The sequence below is a fragment of the Martes martes genome (assembly GCF_963455335.1).
Source record: "Martes martes genome assembly, chromosome: X".
NCBI classification, from domain to species: domain Eukaryota; kingdom Metazoa; phylum Chordata; class Mammalia; order Carnivora; family Mustelidae; genus Martes; species Martes martes.
The window spans coordinates 13,301,252-13,326,651 of record NC_137897.1 but is presented as its reverse complement, the minus strand read 5'-3'; the positions used below and the strand labels follow the sequence as shown (position 1 = coordinate 13,326,651).

Sequence of the window (25,400 nt, the reverse complement as noted above, 5' to 3'; positions counted from 1 at the left end):
TTTCATCTAGGATTAATTCTCTTCTCTCTGGGATAGATCCTTCAGATTTTTCTTTAGTGGGTGGTCTGCTAGTGGCATGCCCTCTCAGTTTACATTCATCTGAATATGTCATTATTTCCACTCCTCCCTTGAAAGACATTTTCTCTGGGTGTTTAGTTCTAGATTGACAGGCATTTTCTTTCAGTACATTGAAGATATTGTTCTTTTACCTTTTGGTTTCCATTGCTATTGAGAAATTCAACTGTCAGTCTAATTATTTTTCCTGTGACTCATCTGTCATTTTTTTTCTCTAGCTACTTCGATATTTCCACATCATCTTTGGTGTTTTTCAGTTTTACTCTGATACTTCTAGGTGTAGGTTTTGTTGAATCTTGATATCTTGGCAGAACCACATATATACAAATGATGATTTGTTTATTTTTATGTGTGAAAAACTTTAAATGTTTTTATTACATTTTAACTATTTTATCATCATTAAGAATTTCAAACAGCACAAATAATCTGACATTTTAAAGCATTTCTCATGACTGCTTTATGAATACAAATAATACAAACTATGTGTAAGTAGAATTTGGAAGCGTTAGAGTAGAAACAAAGATGTGCTTGCTGTTGCCACATTCTGTTTTGTAAAGATTCACAGAAGTCCTCAGAAGAATCTTGGGATTCTGGGAAAAGTATGGTTAAAGATTGTTAGTTGATACTCACCCAAAGATATTTCATAAATGATTCATTTTTATTTTTTTTCCAAGCATTGCTTATTCATTACATAGATTAATAGGGTTACTGCGGTTCTTACTATACAAGGTGAAATACTCTTTGAGTAGAGAAAACATTTACTTTGGCCAATAATCATTCATTAAGTGATAGCTATAATATAAAAATATTATTTCTTAGATGTAATGTGATATATTCTAAAATCATATTACTTTAAAATTATTTTTCATTATTTTAGTATAACAGTTTTTCTCTAATAGAAAAAAAGTAATAAATGCTCAAAGTGAAAAATTGAGGAAAGCATGCAGAGATAACTATGACAAATAGTTTGATATGTATTTGGCTTCATACTTCTTTTTCTTCTTTTTGTCTTATACGTATAGCTTTAGAACACACATGGCCAAGTCAATAGAGAAATGTTGAAATGAGTTGTGGTATAGTTATTCTTTTTTTTTTTTTTAAGATTTTATTTATTTATTTGACAGAGAGATCACAAGTAGGCAGAGTCAGGCAGAAAGAGGGGGAAGCGGGCTCCCCACTGAGCAGAGAGCCCGATGTGGGGCTCGATCCCAGGACCCTGTGATCATGACCCGAGCCGAAGGCAGAGGCTCAACCCACTGAGCCACCCAGGTTCCCCCAGTATAGTTATTCTTTAGAATAATATAGAACCATTTAGAAGAATGAGAGGATTCCTGTTTACTAAGAAAGCTTTCCAAGATGTGTTAAGTGAAAAAAGCAACCCCTCAAAATACATACGATGTAATACCATTAAGTCAAAACAAATATGTATTTCTATATGTAACTGTAGATGTATGTATATTCATACATAGAGAAGAACTGAAAGGCTATATATCAAATCGGTAGTAGCAATTATATCTGGAAAGGGGTGTTGAGTGGTAAAGGGAACTTTTGCTTTTACCTGTGGCTTCTTTAAAAAAATTTTTAAATTTTTAGTTAATTTAGTTTTTAAAGATTTTATTATTTATTTATTTGCCAGACAGAGAGAGAGAAAGCAAGCACAAGCAGGGGAGCGGCCGGCAGAGGGAGAAGCAGGCTCCTCGATGAGCAAGGAGCCTGATGTGGGACTTGATCCCAGGACTCTGGGATCATGACTTGAGCCAAAGGCAGATGCTTAATGACTGAATCACCCAGGCATCCCTGTGGCTTTTTTTTTTTTTTTAAAGATTTTATTTATTCATTTGACAGACAGAGATCACAGGTAGGCAGAGAGGCAGGCAGACAGAGAGGAGGAAAGCAGTCTCCCTGCTGAGCAGAGAGCCCGACGCGGGGCTCGATCCCAGGACCCTGGGATCATGACCCGAGCCGAAGGCAGAGGCTTTAACCCACTGAGCCACCCAGGCGCCCCCCCCCCCTTTTTTTTTTAAAGAAGAACGTGGTGTAGGTTACATTTGTACTTTAAAATAATTACTTTTATTTTGAAAATGGATTATTCTGCATATTCTGGTTTTTTACCTACTTTTTCATGATACAATGTGATTGTGTTCCCATGTAAAATATATCCCTACAAAATTATATTTCTGTGTTGTATTACATCATATGTGTGTACCATAACTTAGCCAAACTTCTATTTTGTTTGACATAGATGATATGATGAATATATCTTAGCATATCTCTTTTTCCATAGAATAAGTTTGCTGGGTTAGGGGTTATGTTTGTTAGGTTGACAAATACCCATTTCCATTCCTGTTAGAGGTGTATGAAAGTGGTTTTTTCCTTCTCTGGTCATCTTTGGGCATTATCTTATTATTGTTGCTAATTAAAAAGAATGTTTTTAAGGGATGCCTGGGTGGCTCAGTCAGTTAAGCATCTGTCTTTGGCTCAGGTCATGATCCCAGGGTCCTGGGATAGAGTCTGCATTGGGCTCTTTGCTCTCTGGGGAGCCTGTTTCTTTCTCTGCCTGCTGCTCTCCCTGCTTATGTATGCTCTTTCTCTCTCTCTGACAAATAAAATCTTTAAAAAAATGTTTTTAAAATTTTCATTTCTTAAATTGTTAGGTTTGATCTTTTTTTTTTTTCCATGTACCTTGGCCATTAATATCCCTTTATAATAGTCCTGTGAATTACATTTCCCCCTTTTTTCTTACTGTTTCCTTTCTTGTTGATTTGTTTTGAGGGCTTCATTTATTGCACATAGCAATAAATGTCAAAAAGTAAAAAAAAAAAAGTTAATTATTTGCTTTTTTCCAAATTACAGTATAGTTTAACACAAAGTGTTATATTGGTTTTAGGTGTATAATATAGTGATCCAATACATCTGTACATTATTCAGTGCTTATCATCATGATAGGTGTACTCTTTTCTAATTTATTTTTTTATTTTAAAGATTTTATTTGTTTGAGAGAAACAAAGCATGAGGGGGGAGGAGCAGAGGGAGAGGGACAAACTGACTTCCCACTGAGTGAGGAGCCTGATGCAGGACTTGATCCCAGGACCCTGAGGTCATGATCTGAGCCGAAATTAGATGTTTAACTGACTGAGCCACCCAGGCATCCCTATGATAAGTGTACTCTTAATCCCCTTCACCTATTTCACATATCCCCTCTGGTAACCATCAGTTTGTTTTCTATAGTTAAGAGTCTGTTTCTTGGTTTGTCTCTCCTTTGCTCATTTGTTTTATTCCTTAAATCCACATACGAGTGAATCATATGGTGTTTGTCTTTCTCTGACTTATTTCACTTAGCATTATACTCTCTAGCTTCATCCATATTGTTGCAAATGGCAGGATTTCATTCTTTTTTATGGCTGAATAATATCTCTCTGCTCTGTGTGTGTGTGTGTGTGTGTGTGTGTATACACCACATCTTTATCCTTTTACCTATTAGTGGATACCTGAGCTGCTTCCGTAATCTGGCTATTGAATAAATAATGCTGCAATAAACCCAAGGTGCATAAATCCTTTTGAGTTAGTGTTTTTGTATTTTTGGGGCAGGTACTCAGTAGTACAGGTTACTAGATCATAGGGTAGTCCAATTTTTAACTCTTTGAGGAGCCTCCATACTGTCTTCAAGAGTGTCTGGCTACACCAGCTTGCATTCGCACCAAAAGTACACAGCGGTTCCTTTTTCTCCACCCTTACCAACACTTGTTGTCTCTCGTGTTTTTGATCTTAGCCATTCTGACAGGTGTGTGGTGGTATCTTATTGTGGTTTTGATTTGCATTTCCCTGATGATGAGTGATGCTGAGCATCTTTTCATGTGTCTGTTGGCCATCTGTATGTCTTCTTTGGAGAAATACCTGTTCATATCTTCTGCCCATTTTTAAATTGGGTTATTTGTTTTTCCCAAAAAAACAAATTTTGTTTTGTGTTGAGTTGTATCAATTCTTTATTTATTTTGGATACTAACCCTATATTGGATATGCCATTTGCAAACACCTTCTTCCATTCTGTAGGTTGTCTTTTAGTTTTGTTGATTATTTCCTTTGCTGTGTAGAAGCTTTTTATTTTGATGTAATCCCAGTATTTTTTTTTTTTTTAACTTTTATCTCCCTTGTCTCATGAGAAATACCTAGAAAGATGTTGCTAAAGTTCATGTCAGAGAAATTACTGCCCGTGCTCTCCTCTGGGATTTTTATGGTGTCAGGTCTCACATTTAGGTCTTTAGTCCATTTTGGTTTTACTTTTGTGTATGGTGTGTAGTGTCATAAAGTAAAAATTTTTTTCTCAGTCATTTGCTTTTTAATGTTATTTATGGTCTTTAAAAATGTGCAGAAATATTAATTTTATTGACTTGAAAATTAAATAATATAAGGGTCTAAAATAAGGTTCTTAGCTAAATAATTTCAAAAGGCACACAAATAATGTTTAATGAATTAAATTTCATAAATTTTTAAAAATCTGTATTGTTTTTGTCCATTTTGAATATTTCTTTTTTTTTTTCATTTTGAATATTTCTTAAACACACTGGAAATGTTTGGTTTTCAATGTTTATATAACTGCTTTTCCAGCATTTTTTACGGTTATAACACTTAAAGCTTTTTCAAATACTTAATGACTAAAGATAATTCACTTGCATAGCTTCTTAAAGAAATGTAATGAGGCATCCATGAAGGCCACTTGATTTGACTTTACATTAAAAAAACTACTTATTAAAGCTTGACTGGCTTTTTTTTTTTTTTTTCAAGAATAGTAGTAAAGTTCAATATACTTTAAAACTTAGGCTGTCAGTTTTTTTTCTCTCCCTGTGTTAACACTTCTATAATCAGAAACAGCCAAGTTCTTTTCATGCTTATCATTGGTAGAAAAATTCACTGGGAAACTTACCTTGGGTAGAAAATTCAGCAAGCTATGTGTCTTTTTTTCCTCTTGTTTATTTAGGTTTTCCTTTCTTGGCCCTTGTTATGACCCTACAATCTTTCAAAGCCCCTCACCTCTGGTTGGTGCTGTCACTGCTCATCAGATTTATTCTGGAGACCTGTACAGGGTATCTGGTGAGAAAGAGGAAAGAAGTATGTGTGCTACTATGTCCTTGACAACTTAAAGAAGGCTGAGTCAAGTAAACTAAAACAAGGCCCATTGTAGATTTTTTTCTTCTTGAAGAATTTATCTGATCTTGCTGTTTCAACTTGTTCCTTACCTCCTTTGTATTTTATATCTTTGTTCTCTCTGAAAAAATGATAGAAATTTAAGAATGCTCTGTAAGCTCTTGGTTTTTTTCTCACATTGTCCTTGTTTTGTCTCTGGCACATATAGTTACAGGATTTATAGCCAGTCATCTCATTAAAGTCCACATATTAAATACATGAAAGAGCAATACCTGGAATCCAGCAACTTAGAATCAGAACTGGAATTACCATTATTTTAAAGGCAATGTGTGAGTTTTTAAAAAAATTAATATTTAAATTTTTCCTTTATTTGGGAAAGCTTCTAGACAAATAGATTACTATTTTGTTTCTTTAATTTTATTTATAAACACAAGAAATGTAGGTTTCTAGTCTTGAGAAATTAGAAATACTCAGAAGCAGAGGATTTTTTTTTTTTTTAGATTTTATTTATTTAACAGAGAGCATGCAGGGGTGGGGGTGGGGGTGGGGAACCAGAGGGAGAGGGAGAAGCCTGCTCCCTACAAACCCCCTGTGGAGTTCGAACCCCCTTTGGAGCTCTGAGATCATGACCTGAGCCAAAGGCAGATGCTTAACTGACTGAGCCACCGAGGCGCTCCCAGAAGCAGAGGATTCTTAGAAAAATTTGCCCTAATATTAACTTTTTTCTCATATTGTGGGATATTCAAAGTTGTTGTTTAGGGCGTCTGGGTGACTCAGTGGGTTAAGCCTCTGCCTTCAGCTCAGGTCATGATCTCAGGGTCCTGGGATGGAGACCTGCATGGGGCTCTCTGCTCGGCAGGGAGTCAGCTTCCCCCTCTGTTTCTGCCTCTCTGCCTACTTGTGATCTCTCTGTGTCAAATAAATAAATAAAATCTTTAAAAAAAAGTTGTTTATAAATTGCTACATTGTAAACCATTCTACCTGGCTTTAGAGGTACTTAAATACTTTTAAAGTTAACTATGTAAATTGAAGTTACATAATTCCTAAAACATTAATGAATTAGTTTTATTTAACTTAGCTTCAGATTTATGCATCACTGATTATAAATTAATGACCTACATTGGTGCAAAGTGTCATCTTGTAGCCTAATTTTTTAAGCAATTGTGACCACACAGACCAGGAAGGAGGGCAGCAAATTTCCAGATGCTTTGAGTATAAAGTTGCAGGATCCCAAGGGTTTAGAGGAATTCCTCTGGTCCAAAGGCAACTGTGGAGGAGGGGAAAACCTAGAATCAAGAAGCATTCCTGTCTAGTGGTACTATAGCCTATCAGTGACTATCTTAACTCATTTCTTGATAAAATCCTTCAACTACTGGGTTTCCTGCCCCCCCATCTCTCACAGAAAAAGCTTTAATTTCTAGGTGGAACTCAGAGGTAACATGGCATTTCTTTCACAACTTTGTAAAACACTTTAGATGATGTTTGATAAAACTGGCATATTAGATTTTCTTTATTGGTAATTCAGACAAAATTTGTGTGAATAGGAACTTTCTTCTGAAGATTCAAGTGAAATGTTTCGAACAGATTTTTAAATGTGATTATCTTGGGCACTGTTAGCTGCTGCTTTGAATGCGGGTTTATTTTATGGGGTGTGTGTGTGTGGTGTATATATATGGTTTAGGGGTTTTTTGATTAAAATTTTAGGGGTGTGGGTTTTAAAATCTAAACTTTCGATCTTTTTAAAAATTGAAACTAGTCATTTTATATGGTGGCCGTATTTCGTAAAGTCCTTCCTATGGAGCATTTTCCTATCAAACCGTTTCAAAGTTAGTCTTTTGAGAAGCATTTCAAAGCTTCCATTGAACAAACAAGTGCTGTATTCCCCACCCCCACTTCATTCTCATTTTTTTAAAGAAACAAAAGAAATTATAGCTGCTTTTGCTTTTTGTGCAGATGTGCATAGAGTTGTATGTTTTCTGTAACTTGGGTTTCACCTTTCTCTAAGTTTTAAAATTAAGATTTTATAGTTTTTAAGACGTATCTTTACCAACTTTTCCTCTCTTTTTATAGGATTGTGTATATTTAGTAAAAACCACGTAAAGCTGCATTTTTCCTTTATGTTATAGTGGGTCAAAAGTAACAAGAGATACAAATAATTAAGGCTGTAAAAAGTTCAACGGATGTCAGTCCCACTGGCTTCTGAATGAATACTTAAGCATTTGTTTAGATTTTTGCCCTTAAAGTAGCTTATGGTAAAATACAGACTAATATACTTAGTTTATTTAGTATTCTTCTTGTTTGGTATAAATGAAATAGAAATGCTATCAACCCAAATTACTTACTCAAAAGCCATGAAATTTAAAACAGCTGATATTTTCTTTTTAGTACTAACAGCTTGGAACAAATGTTTTGCTTGTGCAAATGAGACGGCTATTGTGATGCAAAAAAGTATCTTGGAGAAAAAAGAAACCCAGCAATTGTCCTTTCTCTGTTTTGAGTATTTCAGCTAAATTATACTGCAATAATTGCAAGCAGAGCCCAAAGCTTCTTTCTTGTTTCTGTTCTATGATACATTTTAACAAATTCTCTTGAGACTTTTGAAACGTCTTGGTTTTTAGGACATGTGGTCCAACGGGGATGACTTTGTCTACAGACGCAATGGGTTAGCAGTTAGATTTTGCATGTCTTCTCATTTCTTTCCAGATTCTCTGACCCAGGGTAACCTTTGGTTCTTCTCTGAAGGCAGGAGTGAAGGGAGTTTGAGTAGGTGACTGATGATCACTGTCCATACAGCCCACAGACAATATGGGAATTACTTTAACAGTCTTCTTAGTCCCTCCTCCCACACCTCCTCCCCTTAAACCAACAAATGCAAATAGCTTCATCCCCATTTGCTAGAAATCCAGGCTTGCTCTGGCAACATGGGCTTTGTTGTTAACTCGCTTTCTCCAGAAAGGCAGTTTTATTTCTGGTAAAGGAGAAAGGCTATCAAGCGGAACCTAAGACACCTTAATGGTAAATCTAGCAACAGCTTGTTCCTCTGGAATATTTCTAAAGGTAGGAATTACCCCAAAAGTTTCTTTATATTGTAGTTAAAGTATGGTTAAGGAAATTCATTGTCTGCTTTGTTAGCTTTTGTATACTAAATATCCCAAATTATCTCAAAAAAAATCTTTTTTGTTCTAAATATTAATTATTGAAATTATTAGTACTATTTGGTCAGTCATTTCTAAAAACTGTTATATAGTACAAGAGAAAAGTTAGTCTTTGGTTATTTCTAGCATAAAAATGGTTTAAAATAAAAAGGAACAACCCTATTTTAAGTCAAACTTGATGATTTAAATCTCCAGTTTGTGATGAAGAGCATTGTCAAGTATTTTTCTATAGCCTTGAGGAATATGACATGATTTTTCACTAGTGTTATGTGAGACTTATTAGAAGTATTTTTATGATACAGAAATGTAGATAACATTTTGCTAATTAAATATTGTATCAATACATTTAATATGTTTTGTGAAAATTATAGCAGTGACTGCTATGATTTTTTTTTAACACCATAATGGAAGTCACTCTAGAGAAGTAGTTTGGTAAGAAAAAAGATGCTATGATTTAAAAATTGAGTGGCTTTTAAAAGCTCAGAATTGTTAGATGAGTTGTGAATTGGCCCCAAACAACTGAAGTTGCTTCTTTTCATGTGAACTTTCTTCTGAAACTATTAAAGGTTTTGGAAATTGTCATCTTCTTTAATGTCATTGTGACCAAAATCTTGGTTTCTTTTGAAGTTAACAGATAGTAGAGATTGTGAAATATAATGGTCTTCATGGGAAGCACCCCCCATGAAGCTGAAGGGAGTAGTTCACAAAGCATCTGTGATCAGCAAGTATTGTTAAAAGAACACTCTTAAAACCCTTCTAAATTTTAACTGTGATTTCTAGCTGCTTCTTACCTTTTTTAAATTTCCTTTCTAGGCTGAATACTTACATAATTATATAACAGGTTAGGAAAACCTTATAAATGCCAGTAAATTAGATTTTATTTTAACTTAGCATGTATGCCAAGAAAAAAGGCAGTGTCATTTAGGTACGGAGATAAGTAACTTTGACTGGACTTTTGTATTTTGTTTAAGTTAGCAAACTATACTTTGACCTTTTAATTGCATTTGGGGTATTTTTCCCAGTAGCATTTTTATAAGTTTTCAATAACCTTAAGATCGAGTATTCTATGCAGATTAAGATTTATTTTGTAAGGTGTACGAAGTGTTTCTTCTCTCTTCTTGAATCGGTTTGTCTTAGATCTCCAAGCCCTGTATTGAAACGGGGGAGACAAGGGCAAATCAAAACTACAAAGCCTCTCAGTATATTGGTTTTGGTTCAGTAATCTAGATATAATTTTTAAAAGCTCCTAGAAAAGACATAGCAGCATTTCCAAAATGGGGATGCTCTGTCAGACCCCCCAAACAAACTTTTTTTTTTTTAAGATTTTATTTGTTTATTTGACAGACAGATCACAAGTAGACAGAGAGGCAGGCAGAGAGGCAGGCAGAGAGAGAAGGGAGGAAGCAGGCTCCCCACCGAGCAGAGAGCCCGATGCGGGCTCGATCCCAGGATCCCAGGACGCCGGGATCATGACCTGAGCCGAAGGCAGTGGCCTTAACCCACTGAGCCACCCAGGCGCCCCCCAGAACAAACTCTTTTAAATGAGTTCTCTACTTTTATGAGTGAGTGGTTTGTTTTTTATATGTGGGAATTACCTTTTATTGTATGTTTAAAGCATTTTTATTTTTTAAAAAGATTTGTTTATTTTTTAGAGAGAGAGAGCATGAGCATGAGCAGCAGGGAAGGAGCAGAGGGAGAGGGAGAAGCAGACTCCCTGATGAGCAGGGAGCCGGATATGGGGCTCCATCCTAGGACCCTGAGATCATGACCCGAGGCAAAGGCAGATGCTTAACCAACTAAGCCATCAAGGTGCCCCTAAAGCATTTTTAATACTGTAAAACTGTGGCTCTTGGTTTTGAGAGGGAAACCTGCTTGGGTCACCAACAAAACTCAGAAAGGACAATGGAGGAGCCAAGGCAACAGGATTGGGCTTGTTCACACTATTGGATGCCAGCCATGCCAACTAAACCATCTCTTTTTGGTAAATGAGCAAGGAACTGGGCAGAACATTCAAGTTAGAATAGGTCCAATAGGGGTTAAAATATGAAAAGACAGTGCCATTGTCATTAAAACTGGGGACAGCTACCACTTAAAAATTGGAGACCTTTTTTTTCCTTTGTAACTTTTCCGGTGTTTGCCATCCTTTTTCCATGTAATGATTCACTGTAAAACAAACTCTGAAAATGAAATGGTAGGGAGGGTCTCAAAAAGAACTTTTACACTTGTTTTAGGCGTAATAGGAAAGTGAGAAAAGTGAAAAGTATCTTAGAGGTCTTTAAGTAATGATAAAAGGAAGAGTGATAAACCGACACCTGTGGGAGGTGTCTGACCAAGACCAAGAGTACCCCTGCTACTATGAAAAGAAATACAGACCACGTGTCTCTGCTGGTCAACTGCTTGGGCAATAGAGATGCTTTTACAGTTATATTCTGCTGTGTCAGCCTGTGCTACTGAGGGGATTTACTCTTTAATTCTGAAACTGCTGGAGACAGGTGCAGATTCTAAAGATCACTGCCAGTATGCAGGGATGCTGCATGGGTATCTCTACTGTTATTTTTAGTGGATTCATGTATGCCTGTACAAGTTGTATGGCTTTTTATCAAAATAAAATATTATAATGCTTATGTTGAATAATTGCTTTCTTTAGGGACATGACTTGTTCTGTTATTCAAAAAAGTGGCTAGGTTTATCTTTGTTGGGGCATTTTTATATTTTTAATGACAAAATTGGTATTGTAGAATATTTAGAAAACAAAGATAAGTGATAAGAGTAAAATCTAAAAATTGCTTTTATTCTTGCCATCTGCTAATATTTTGGTATATAAACCTCAGAATATTTTAATTAAAAAATCAAATGTTAATTGCCAGTTGTCATCGAGACCAACTGGTGATGTCTTCAGATGCGTATGTTGTATTCTGTTCCGTGTATACAGAATTATATTGGTTTGGTCCCAGCTACTTAAGTATTCTTACTGTGTTATTCTAGTAATTAATAGACATGAAAAATGTTCAGGTTATTAGATGTTTGATTTTGAGAAAATTCACAAGAAAATTTAACCCACTGAGCCACCCAGGCACCCCTCACAAGAAAATTTAGAGTAAAGAAGGTGTTCCTCCATTATTTGATGCAATTTTTTTTCTTAAGGGTTTATTTAGCTAAGAGAATTGAAAAAAAGGAAAGCCCCTAAACATTGGATTATTAAGGGCATGTTGATAATTTGTTTGTAGTACTACTTCAGAAATTTTTATTTGTGGTTTACGCATAAGCTCCTTCAAATTTGAACCTGAAGAAATGTTTAACCAACTATTTAATTCTGTATCTTGTTTTGCTCAGTTTAGAGAAGAAAATATTTTAATTGGAAGACATGTCTTTTCATTATTTCCCCTCACTAATTAAAAATAGTATTCAGTTTCAGCAAAGAGCATGGGCTTTTGGGTCAGACAGTCCTGAATTTGAATCCCGTTTCTTTATTTTTTTAAGATTTTATTTATTTAGGGTGCCTGGGTGGCTCTGTCGGTTAAGCGTCTGCTTTCCGCTCAGGTCATGATCCCAGGGTTCTGCGGTGGAGTCAGATATGTCATTTGCAAATATCTTCTCCCATTCCATAGGTTGCCTTTTGTTTTGTTGATTCTTTCTTCTGCTGTGTAGAGCTCTTTATTTTGATGCAGTCCCAATAGTTTATTTTTGCTTTAGTTTTCCTTGCCCCAGGAGACAAATCTAGAAAAATTTGCTACGGCCAGTATCAGTGAAATTACTGCCTGTGCTCTCCTCTGGGATTTTTATGGTTTTAGATGTCAGATTTAGATCTTCAAGCCATTTTGAGTTAATTTTTGTGTATCGTATAAGAAAGTGGTCTAGTTTCATTCTTTTTTGTTTCATTATTTTGCATGTAGCTGTCCAGTTTTCCCAGCACCATTTGTCTTTCTCCCATTGCCTCTCCATTCTTGCCTCCTTTGCTGAAGATTAATTGACCACATTAATTGTGGGTTTATTTCTGGGCGCCCTATTCTGTTCCATTGATTTATGTTTATTTTTTTGCCAGTACCATACTATTTTGATTGCTACAGCTTTGTAGTATATCTTGAAATCATACCTCCAGTTAGTTCTGTTCTTCTTTTTCAAAATTGTTTTGACTGTTCAGGGTCTTTTGTGGTTCCATACAAATTTTAGGATTATTTCGTTTAGTTTTGTGGAAAATGCTGTTGGTATTTTCATTCGGATTGTATTAAACCTGTGGATTGCTTTGGTTCTCCCAGTCCCTGAGCATGGACTATCTTTCCATTTGTTTGTGTTATCTTCAGTTTCTTCCATCAGTATTTTATAGTTTCCAGAGTACAGGTTTTTCACCACCTTGGTTAAGTTTATTCCTAGGAATTTATTATTTTTGGTGCAATTGTAAATGGACTCGTTTTCTTAATTTCTCTTTTGGCTACTTCATTATTAGTGTATAGAAATGCAATGGATTTCTGTACATTGATTGTATATTCTGTGACCTTACTGCATTCATTTGTCAGTTCTAGTAGTTTTTTGGTGGAGTCGTTAGGGTTTTTATATGTACTATTATGTCATATGCAAGTAGTGAAAGTTTTACTACTTCCTTATCAATTTGGATGCCTTTTATTTATTTTTTGTTGTTGTCTGATAAGCTGTGGATAGGACTACCTGTACTATGTGGAATAAAAGTGGTGAGAGTGGACATCCTTGTCTTATTCCTGACCTTAGGGGAAAAGCTCTCAGTTTTTCATCATTGTGTTTGTTAGCTGTGGGTTTTTCATATATGGCCTTCATTAAGTTGAGGTATGTTCCCTCTGTAACCTACTTTGTTGAAGTGAAGTGTATTTTTCCAAGAAAATTGTAAAATGTTGAGATCAAGCCATGGTGGTCAATTTGATGCGTAAACTACTTGCATTGTTTCTATGGGAATATATGACCAGAGACAAAACTTGGATATTAAACATTTATTCATTTAACAAACATTTATTGGATACCCATTATGTGGCAGGCGTCAGACCAAATGTTAGAGGTATAATGATGGTTCACACTTACATAGTTCCTTCCCCTAAAGGAATTCAGTGTGGTGGGACAGACAGATATGTAAGTAAAGATAAGATGTTGTAATATCTGTGCTGCCAGAGATGCATGCAGTATATGCAGTTTATGAACATTAGGTCCTATGGTGTGCCTGGGAATTTAGTGCTAGAATTTTGCAGGGCTGATAATTGAGCAGAGTTTCGAATGTATAATAGGTAAGCCATTGACAGGGGAGGGAAGGCCTTTCTTGGAGCAACTTCTGCAAAGGCAGTAAGGGTCAGACTATTTGGGGACCTGAAACGATGATTATGGCTGAATCTATAATGATAGTTGGAGAATAGAGGAGATGAGGCTGTGAAGATATGTAGAGGGCCTTGGACACCAGGCCAAGGAGTTTAGATTTTAGCCTATGGATAAAGTGGAATCACTGAAGATTTATTTATTTGAGAGAGAAGAGAGAAACCATGTGCAAGTGGGAGGAGGGGCAGAGTGAGAGAATTTTCAAGCAGACTCCCCACTGAGCATGAAGCCTGACGTGGGGCTCAGTCTCAGAACTCATGAGACCATGACCTGAACCAAAACAAAGGGTTGGATGCTTAACTGACTGAGCTACCTAGGCATCCCTGAAGATTTTTAAGAGGAAAAGTGACATATCACAGTTTAGACTTCATTTTATTTTTTAAGTTTTTTATTTATTTAAGTAATCTCTACACTCCACATGGGGCTCAGACTCACAACCCTGAGATCAAGAGTCACATGCTTTTCAGACTGAGCCTGCCAGGTGCCCCACATAGTTTGTATTTCAGAAAGATCATGATAATGTGCTATTGGGTATGGATTGGAAAGGGCAGCCAGGAATGCCAATTTAGAGGCTAATGTTATAGCTTACGGGAGAAGTCACGAGAATCTGAACCAAGTCATTTCATGGGCATAAAGACGAATACAATTAGGAAATACTTAGGTAGGCTTGGTTAAACATGTGGATGGAGGAAGAGTACTAAGATGTCTTCAAGATTTCTGACTTTTGATAGTTGGGTGTAAACGGTAACGTTGTTCAAGATAGAGCATATTGGATAAAAATGGTATGTTCTGGTTTTGGACATGTTGAGTGAGAGATGCCTATTTAAAGATTTATTTATGTATTTGAGAGAAGGAGAACATGTGCCCAGGAGTTGGGAGAGGGGCAGAGGGAAAGAATCTTGAAGCAGACTGCCCATGAGTGCAGACAGAGTTCAATGCAGGGCTCGGTCCCCCAACCCATGAGATCATGACCTGAGCCAGAACCAAAAGTCAGATGCCTAAACCACCCAGGCTCCCCAAGAGATGCCTATTCAGATGATCTAGTTGGGTCTTGAAAACACAGCTCTGGAACTTGAGAGAGGCTTGTGATGGATGGGGGGTGAGCAGGAGAATATAAGAGCAAGCAGTTTGGCAGTCATTATTATATGTAGGCAGTAGCTGAAGTCAAGGGAGTAAACTTAAAGCACTCGAAACTGAAGTGGGAGTAGGCAGAAGGTGGCTAATCCTGGGGAACAGCACAGGAAGAGTGACAAGTAGAAGGAAGACCAGGAGAGCGTGGCTGGCTGTGTGAGATCCAATAAAGAGTTTAAAAAAGAAAACACTATCAAAAGTGCTTAGTGCTGTTAGGGGGTTGTGGGTGACCTTAGCACCCAGAGGTTCCCTAAAAAGAGTTGTATGGAAGTGTAATTGCAGACGGTTGAAAATAAGAAAATGGCAGTAATAAGTGAATGTGGGCTAGTCTTTCAAGAAGCTTGGCTGTGAAAGGAGTAAAGGTATTAGCTGGAGAGAAGTAGGTAAATAGGAGTTCCTTCTTTGGAGAAAGCTTTTTTCTTGCATTTGTTAGGTGTTGACAACAAGATTTCCTTGATACCCTATCCATTGATAGAAGAGGGCCAGGAGCACGGTAATGCCCTGGGAAGGGTGAGTGAGAATAGCGACAGGACTGGTGGTGGTGGCGATGCCGCTGCTGTGACATAACAGTTAACATTTGTTGAATATATCTACCATGCGCCACATGCTGAATTTAAATAATTTGCCCAAAGTCTCATAGTTATTATGTGGTAAATCTGGATTTCAACCTAATTAATCTAAAAGCAGTGTCCCTGCTCTAGATAATGAGAAGCAGAGAAAGGAATAGGTATAACGAGTGGTTGGTACCAGAGTCCCATGTCCATCTGATATTTACCCTGCTTCTTCTGAGAATTCATAGTCCTCAGCTGGCTTCTGGCTTCCACATGCCTGCTGCGGTGCCTTTCTACTAGTAACTACCCCCCTGTGGTTTCCTTTAAGAGTTTTTCTTAGCTTAATTGAGGTTTTCTAAAATGATTTTTTTTTATCGCTAAAAATCAGGAAATAAACATGCATTTAAAAGACTCTCAGGGATGCCTGGGTGGCTCAGTCGGTTAAGCATCAGACTCTTGGTTTCTGCTCAGGTCATGATCTCCAGGTTGTGGGATCAAGACCTGTGTCAGGCTCTGCATTTGGCATGGAGTCTGCTTGGGACTCCCTCCCTTTCCCTCTCCCTCCGCCTCTGCCCCTCTCCCCTGTCCCTACTCATGTTCTCTCCCTCTCTCCGAAATAAATGAGCAAAATCTTTAAAAAAACAAACAACAAAAGACCCATTTGATGTTAAATGTTTAAAAAAATAGAAGACTATCAGCTTGCTTATTATGGAAAGGGAAAATAACTCTTATGTGACAAGAAGAGTCCTTGGGGATTCTAAAAGGCTAATTTCAGAGGAAAAGCAGACTCTGGCTATGACGAACATTAAGTTTCTGAAGCAAGGTTAGGCTTCTGGGATAGGATGGTGGCTCCCCTGATACAGATTGGGAGAGAAGAGAGAACAAATGGGACAGAATCTGAAAACACCTGTCAAGGAAGCCAGTGTGATGGCATGGGGTGGCAGCAGGAGTGAATGAAGGAAGATCAGGGGTTTACACCTGACTTACGTCCCCTTTGCTATTACTGTGGCCCAGTACTAGTCAGTTTGTGGCATTTTGAGCTCAGTGAGTCAGGGAGCCAAATTTCCAGATAAAGGTATTGGGCACTTCAGCCGAGCTTTTGTGAATACCAGGCCTCAAGGTTGGATAATGATAGTGTAAGTGTAACCATCTCTGTTGGTATCTCTGTATTTTTCACTGTTGAGGTTTATATTGTTTCTTTGGGTTTGTAGTTAGCATGAAAGATTTTAGTATAAATGATAGTTAAATGATTGTATGTATGTATAAATGATAGTTAAATGATATAAATGATTGTATGTATGGTTTTAAGAACAAGGAAGATGGGGCACCTGGGTGGCTCAGTGGGTTAAAGCCTCTGCCTTCGGCTCAGGTCATGATCCCAGAGTCCTGGGATCAAGCCCCGCATCGGGCTCTCTGCTCAGCATGGAGCCTGCTTCCTCCTCTCTCTCTGCCTGCCTCTCGGCCTACTTGTGATCTGTCTGTCAAATAAATAAAAATAAAATCTTAAAAAAAAAAAAAAAGAACAAGGAAGATGACTTGCAAAATATTTCTAAACACAAAAAAAGTTCCAAAATCAAATGTTTATAATGACAGATTTTTTTTTTAAGAGTTTTGGTTTCTCCAGACCATATCTTACTTTTCTGTTTTGGCTATTCAGAATTTGATTTTGTTTATTTCTTGCCTCAAATTCAAGGAATTTATTTTTATAGTAATTTCTGCTCTTCTTGTCATATGGCTACATATGTAGCATTCAGTCTGTTTGAGGAGAAGGAAATCATATATCATCTACCTACTTAAGGAAATAGGAATTTTATGGATCCACAAATATATTCACGGGAGACATGAATTAAATGACTGGGACCATATTTATTTCTTCCGGATTTCTTAGGTTGCCTAGGCTGGTAAAAAGTACACACTAAGTATTGAGTAAATAGTGGATGAAAAATCTGGAGAATACTAAGCAACCATACCTCTTAAGTCTTTATAGATAAAAAGCAAGATACATATTAATTTATATCTCCAATCCATTTTTGGAGATGGTTCAACTCAGCCTTGTTTAAGCTAAACCAGCACATGTGTAACAGTAGCTGAAAATAGGAAGTTGCTGTTCATTTCTAAGTGTATTTCCTTTTCTGTGGTAATTGTATGTGCAGGTGTCTTTTCACAATTCAGAGAAGGCAAGCACTGTCTTTCAATAATAAAACAGCTTCATATGTTAGCAGAAATGTATATTTAATGAGTGCTATTTGGAAATAAACACTAAATAAGGTTAAATCCCCAGACATGAAAAGTTTTACCAGCATGTTTTTTTCTGTACTTGTTAATGTTTTCTCTTTGTATGCCTCTACATCTGTTTTTTTTAAAACCGAAGACTCCCTCTGTCAGAGAGCACCTATGAACTCTAGTGAAGGATCACGTAGGAATTCACAAGGTTGTCTTTTGTCCCTCCTCCCACTTTTTGTAAACATGTGCACTGTGACTCAGGGGAGTGAATTTAATAGCCTGTTTTACTGAAAGCAAGGCAGCATATAAGAAAAAGTATGCACTTAGGAGACCAAACTCTCTTAGCCACATGGTTGATCTTGGCTACATTATCTAACCCCACAGAGCCCAAGTCTCCTCATGGAGAAAGTGGGGGAAACAATACCTACCTCATAGGATGTTTGGGTGGATGACGTGGTATAGCAGATATAGAAATGCTTAGCATGTAATGGGTAGCCAAAAAATACTGGCATCTGTTTCCTTTCTGGAGTTCCCCCTGTTCTAGGCTTCCAGGCCTCCTCTTGACTGCCTTCTGATCATTTCCCAAGATTTATTAATTTCTTTTGCATTTCCATAATTCACTAACTTCTCATCTCCTGGATATTTTTCTTAGCTGAACATTCTCTGTTCTATCTGAAGATAAGCTGAAGAACCAGGTAGGTTTTGTGTTAGGTATTCACATAAAAATTTTATTAAAGATGGTTAGTATATCCTTCTATATATTTTATATACTTTTGTCAAAAAAGGTTTTTACTCACTTTGTGGCCACTATGAACACATGGTTATAGTGCTAGATATAATTTGAACCTTATCATTTAAACAAATTTATCTTGTATTGGAAATCATTTAATTAATACTTAATAGAGTTTCAGCATAGTGTATATGTTATATGATTGCTTTTTGGAGATAAATACATGTATAATGTATAGTTTAATTTTGATGTCTAATATATTGGATGATTACTCTTTCCTCTTTAGTTAAAATATTTGAAAAAGTATTTTGTTCTAGGTGCTGAGGACATGACAGTAAATGAAACTGAGTATTTGCCTTTGAAAAGCTTGCTTTCTAAAGTGAAAATTTCTTGGGGCACCTGGGTAGGTCAGTCATTGGGCATCTGCCTTCAGCTCGGGTCCTGATCACAGGGTCCTGGGATGGAGCCCCACGTCGGGCTCCCTGCTCAGCAGGAAGCCTGCTTCTCTCTCTCTCACTCCGCTTGCTTGTGTTCCTTCTCTCGCTGTGTCTCTCTCTGTCAAATAAATAAATAAAATTTTTTAAAAAATCAATAAAGTGAAAATTTCTTTTTATACACGAAATTTCTTATAATGCTTTTTTTCTTATTTTGCTCATACATGTGTATATACTATGAATTAAGGAGCTCATATAGAATATTACATTTTAGGGGAATATTTGAAACTGTAGCTAAAGTATTTGTGTCCTAACATTTATTAATTTCAAATGCCAAATTTCAAATTTTAAAACACCAAAATTCTTAGATCAAATAATGATTTCATTATAGTTGCTATGTTCCAACAAGTTACTGTTTTATTCATTACAACTTAATTACATATTATATATAGAATATACTGGTTTTAAAGGAATAACATTGGCTTGCAGGTTGAAAATAGTTTTTGTTCATTCAGTATTTTTTGAGGACCTTCTATGATCTTAGGTTCTGTCTTAAACCAACCTGGTGCAAGAATTTAAACTCAGGTCCAAAGCCCAATCTGTTTCCTTTTCTTCATGCCATGTATTCAGAGGTGGAGACCAGAACCGTGGAGATGAACAGATTAGTCAAGACAGTGAGGATTTATTTGGATTTAGTAACTAGGGAAGTGTCATTACTGACCTGGGAAAGAATTTCTTTAAAATATGTTTGTAAGAAGGAAAGCTAATTACAGGGGGCTAAGGAGACTCAGAATAATAAGGAAATTGGAGTATTAAGTATAGGTGCTGCTTCTTGGTATTTTGGTAGTGACTAGAAGGCGATTCATGCAAGGGCTTGAAAGTATACCAGAAACTAGGAGAACTAACTTCAAAATGAAGGATTTATGAGTGTTGTAAGAGCAGTTGGGGATCAAGTGATTAAATACCGTGAAGAAAGAGGAGGACATAGAAACCATAATGTCCCATGGGAACCAAATAAGATAATTATTAGGTGATAAGTAAAGGGGATTGACTGGACTTAGAAGAGTAGAGACAAGACTTTTCATTTGATGCAAGAAGAAGAGGTGAGAATGAATGAAAATAAAAGCATTTTAAAATGGAGACGTGGGATGGTTATGATCACTCCCAAAGATACCCTTTAATCTTCCCATAAAGTAGAAGGTAGGGTCATTTGCTGAATGGAATAGAGTGAGAAGGAGATGGAACCTTTAACAGGGAAAAGCATTCTGTTGTGGAGCATCCTTGGAAATTAGTGAGTTGCAGCAGTGACACCCCATTTGAGGTCAGTGTGGATTTTATAGCAATAATATTCTTAGGTTCCAAAGCAAGAGTTGGCAAACTGCAACCCAAGGGCTAAGCCACATCCAGCCCATGTAGCCTGTGAGCTAAGAATGGTTTTTATATTCCTAAAGGATTTAAGAAAACAAAGAAACAAAGAAGAATGTGTGGTGGAGACTGTATGTGGCCTTGAAAGCCTGAAATATTTACTATCTAGCTCCTTATAGAGAAAGAGTGCTGACCCATGTTCTACAGCTCAAGGCCAGGGAAAGCAAATGATAGTGTGCCTCAAAGGTGGGAGCCAGCATGCTAGACATGATCAAAGATCAAGGGGTGATAAAGTAAGGGATACTAGTTAGAGGGATATTGCTAGAAGTGGATAGGAGGTTGATAAGGAGTAAAGTGAAGCCAGAAGAAAGTTAATAGATTGAATGAAAATGGAGAGGGTTTGTGGCCAGATCTCATAATGAGCAAAAAAGCATGGTCAGTTGGTATGAAGCAAAGATGACAGGTAAGAAAATTGGAGGTAAAGAAAGGTAGCACAGTGGTTGTCTTGGAGATAGAAGAGTTCCAGAATAGCTAAGTATAACCATTTTAGGGAGGGGTTGAACTGTTGGTGATGAGGTCAGGATGATGAAGCATCGAATTATGATTTTTAAAAATTCCTGAAGATGATGACAAGGAGACTGTAAGAAGAAATAGTGTGAATTAGGTCGCTGAGATTACTGAAGAAAGCAGAAGTGAGTGTGGAGTATGAGGTAGATGATGGTAAAGAGGTAAGAAGACTGGGGTAGGTACATGAATTACTGTAAATAAGGGGAGAAAGTGGTGGTGGCAGTTAAGTTTTCTTCCCTTTTCCCTGGCAGCTGGGAGAAGACTGTTCCTCCTCTTGGTTTGGCAAGTAACAACCTCGATTAAAAAGGCTACAGGGAAGATGTGGTATTCTCCGTTGAAGGTCAGATTCATACATAGTCTTGGAGTGTGGGAGGAGCAAAGCTGTAGATTAGTTTCAAATTGTAAAATGGAGCCCTCAAAATAAAAGTAGTTGATTTTGCATAAATGTATAAATGTTGTACTTACACATTCTTCCTGTAAAGAATTTTTGACATTAGTACTTCTTACTATATAAAATTCATGTTTTTTATAATAATAAAATTATTAGGAGATTAATACTAATAACATCTCTTTTTACTTGACTGTGAACATTGACAAAAGTAACCTGGCAGATAACGTTAATTTGACATGCTCAGACAGTCTGGATGTGATAGTGGTCCTTCCATGACAATGTTAATGTAGAGTCTATATTGTGGTATATGAAGCTTTATTACTAGACATACATATAGGAACATAATGTGCTCGAGCCATTAAAAATCAAGTGTAGGGAATTCCTCTGGCCTCTGAAAGACGAACTACGAGTTGATAGTGGTTTTGTTGTGTTTTTCTATATTGATGAGAAGAGTGATTGCTGCATATGTTGTGGTTAGATATTTTGGCATGGTATTTTCTGAAGGGAAAACTTTTCTGGCTAAGAACTAAAAATAGGAGAAGCAGACAATGTAAATTGCTAGAAATTTTCACTATGCTAAGTTTGAAGTTACTGGTTTGTCTTATAAAAGCCTCTTCATTTTTTTTTTCCTGGAGAATTTGACTAGTTGCTGATAATCTAAAATCTTAAATACCTAAAATTTCATTTTATATATGTATGTATGTATGTATTTATTTAGATTTTATTTCTTCAGTGGGAGAGAGAGAAGGCACACATGTGTGAGTGGGAGGAGGGGCAGAGGGAGAGAATCTCAAGCAGACTCTTGCTGAGTGTGGAACTCCCTGTGGGGCTTGATGTCATGACCCCTCAGATCATGATCTGAGCTGAAATCAAGAGTCAGACACTTAACTGACTGACCCACTCAGGCACCCCCTGAAACTTCACTTTAAATGGTACTTTTAAGTGGTTTTTAATGAATAACCTTTGGAATATTTTTAAAGGTTGAGTTAAATTTCTTTAGAGTCCTAAGAAGGCAATACCTGTGTCATTTACTTTAGTTTTATTTTTGTGTTGTGTTTTTTGTTTTTCTCAGTGCCCGTTACAAAGAATATAGCAAAAACACAGTCTTCTCTTTCCAAAGCAACCCAGCATTCAATGCAGTCTCCACAGAAAACTGCTGTAATACTACCAACACAGCAGATCAGGAAATCAGGTCGCATTAAACCACCTGGGCAGACTTCAGTCCCTAAGAAGGGAAGTGCTGTTAAAAATCACACACCAAGGAAAAAAGGCCCAAAAAAGGTTAGTTAATCTCCTCCTAATTTGTATTATAGGTCTATGCAGTGCCTTTTTTACAACATAGGGTTTAGGTTTTACTAAGAGTATGATGAGGTCCTTGATCAATGTACTGTACGAAGAGCATATATAATGCTTTTTAAAGCCCACATAGCTAGCTATCAAGATTGGTATTTCTTTTCTTGGGTAATCTTCAAATTTTGAATAGTGTTCAACTTTCTCAAAACCACATTGGAAATACTATATGGGTATATTTATGTTTAGGCCAATTTATTTAAAAGTCAGTATACTTTGAAGTGAGTTTTACTGTACATAAATTATACCTCAATAAAGCAGGTTAGAAAGGGAAATCAAAGCGATAAATTCAATGGTGCTGGCCACCTAACTGACTCCTCCAAAGAAAACAACTTTAAAACCTAGAAATAATAGAGAAAAACAGCTACTTGAAGATACTGGAGAGTGAATGGAAGCAGACACACTGTGGTTGGGGGGGAGTATGCACAGGAGGAAGGGGTGTTACACAAAACTCTATCTGGCAAAAATACTCTTCAAGAGTGAGGGTAAACTAAAGATATTTTCGATAAAAGCATACTTAGAGAATTCCACACTGGCAGACAAGCACTATAAGAAATCCTGAAGGAAGTTTATGTCTGGGTAAATGTGAATGATTTGTTTTTTGCTTTTTTTCCTCTTAATTTCTTTATACTAATGTGACTAAAGCAATAATTATAATATGGTCTTGTGGGGTAATGTAATATATATGGCATGATATAATGCATCATTACATAACATCAATACATAATACGGTGTAATACATATAACAGTATAAAGGCTTTGAGTGGGGATATGGATTTCTGTCATTGGAAGGTTTCAACATTTTATGTTAAGTAGTAGAATATTAACTATGTGGGTTATACAGTGTAATCCCCAGGGCATATTGTAAAAACACAAATGCAAAGAAATATAGCTAAAAAAGCCAGTAAGGAAACTAAAATGGAATTCTAAGGAATATTCAACAAGTACTTGAAAAAAAAAAGGAAAGAAGGAATAGAGAAATAAAACACAGAGGAGACAAATAGAAAAGGAATAATAAAGGGGGGTCAGGGAGGGAGAAAAGAAAATAATGAGGGTATACCCAGACCCCAAAATATTAATAATTACTTTAAAAGTTAGTGGACTAAATTTTCCAATTAAAAGACAGAGATTATAAAAATAGATTTTAAAAAGACCCAAATATATCTATTCTACAAGAGATGTATTTTTTCCTTTTTTTACATGATACATATATTTTAAGATTTATTTATTTAGAGACAGAGAAAGAAACAGCATGAGTGAGCAAGCAGGGGGAGGGGCAGAGGGAGAGGAAGGGAGAGAAACTTCAGCAGACTCCTCACTGAACTTGGAGCCCAACCCTGAGATCAGGACCTGAGCTGAAACCAAGTGTCAGATGCTTAACCAACTGCACCACCCAGGGGCCCCACAAGAGATATATTCTTAATAGAAGGACATAGAATCTTCCTAGATCTTATTAGAACTAAATTAAATTTCAGCAGTAATAAACATTTCTGAGTTCAGCCATCTGATATCAATATATATGACATTTCTGTTTTGTTTCAACTAATGTTTATAGTATGGAGCAAAATGACAATGCCATTTTTATTTTATTTTATTCTATTTATTCTTTTCTTTAAGAAAGAGAGCGAGAAAGCACAAGCAGGGGAAGTGGCAGAGGGAGCGGCAAAGGGAGCGGCAGAGGGAGAAGGAGAAGCAGGCTCCCTGAGCAGGGAGCTTGATGCTGGGCTCAATTCCAGGACCCCGGGATCACAACCCGATCCGAAGGCAGACACTCACCGACTGAGTCACCCAGGCGCCCCTGATTTTAAAATGCTTAAATTAATACTGGTATTTTTATTTCAAAAAGCATTCAAAAATTTTAAATAAAAATTAAAAGTAACAGTGGATATATTACAAATATAAAATCATAAGCATTAAAAAATCAAATAAGCAGGTTATTCTAATGTAAATCATTAACAGATTAAAGTTTTCAAATTCAAAATAAGTTGCATAAAATTAAGGAAGGTTATGATACTTAAAAGGAAATAATGCTTTATTTTAAATGCATTTTGAAAACTGGAATGTATTGAGGATGTCATTGATGCATTTTTTTAAGGTTTGTTTATTTGAGAGGGAGAGAGAGCACAGTAGGGAGGGGCAGAGGGAGAGGGAGAGAGAGTCCCAAGCAGACTCTGCGCTGAGCATGGAGCAGGACTTGGGGTTTGATCTTATGACCCTGAGCTCACAGTCTGAGCTGAAGCCAAAAGTCAGAGGCTCAACTGAATCTGCCACCCAGGTGCCCTTGATGCATACTTTTAATGTTTATTTTCCAGCTGCTGAAAAAAGTCTTTGTGATTAGTTGGTAGAATGATGAAGATTTAAGTCCATAAAGTTTCTTTTCACTCCTTTATTTTTAAATAATTCCAGTGCTAATTTGACAATTTTAAAAAGGTGTTTTTGAAAATATTGTTTAGAGGTACCTGGGTGGCTCAGTCATTAAGTGTCTGACTTCGACTCAGGTCATGATCTCAGCGTCCTGGGATTGAGCCTGACTTTGGGCTCCTTGCTCTGCAGGGAGCCTGCTTCTCCCTCTCCCACTCCCCCTGCTTGTGTTGTCTCTCTCTGTCAAATGAATAAAGTCTTTTAAAAAATATTGTTTATAAGGTGGTAGGGTGGGGCACGAGACAGATTCTATAGTTTTTTTGTGTTTTTTTTCTCTATAATTTTTTTTGGATAATTGTTTTTTGTTTTGAAGGAAGAATTTTAGTTCACCATCTTCTTAGCTTTATTATTTCATCATGAAAAGATGAAGATTTTCATGGATTTATCGATATCCCTTTTTCAGTACTGTCACACCATAGTTTAATGATTTTTTAAAAAATTTTTATTTATTTATATGAAAGGGTGAGAGAGTGAGCAGGAGCAGAGGAGGCATGGAGTGGGGAAGGGAAGAGGGAGAGGGAGAATCAGGGAGCC

At 36.7% G+C, this 25,400-nt stretch overlaps 1 protein-coding gene across 1 annotated transcript in view; it reads left to right on the top strand.

The window, feature by feature from the left end:
• Positions 1-25,400, top strand: part of SCML2 (Scm polycomb group protein like 2) — a 94,409-nt gene that overhangs the window by 49,197 nt on the left and 19,812 nt on the right. Inside the window, exon 8 of the mRNA XM_080795387.1 lies at positions 22,168-22,376. Within this exon, the coding sequence (XP_080651513.1) occupies positions 22,168-22,376 (209 nt within the window). The remainder of the gene's footprint in view (positions 1-22,167; positions 22,377-25,400) is intronic.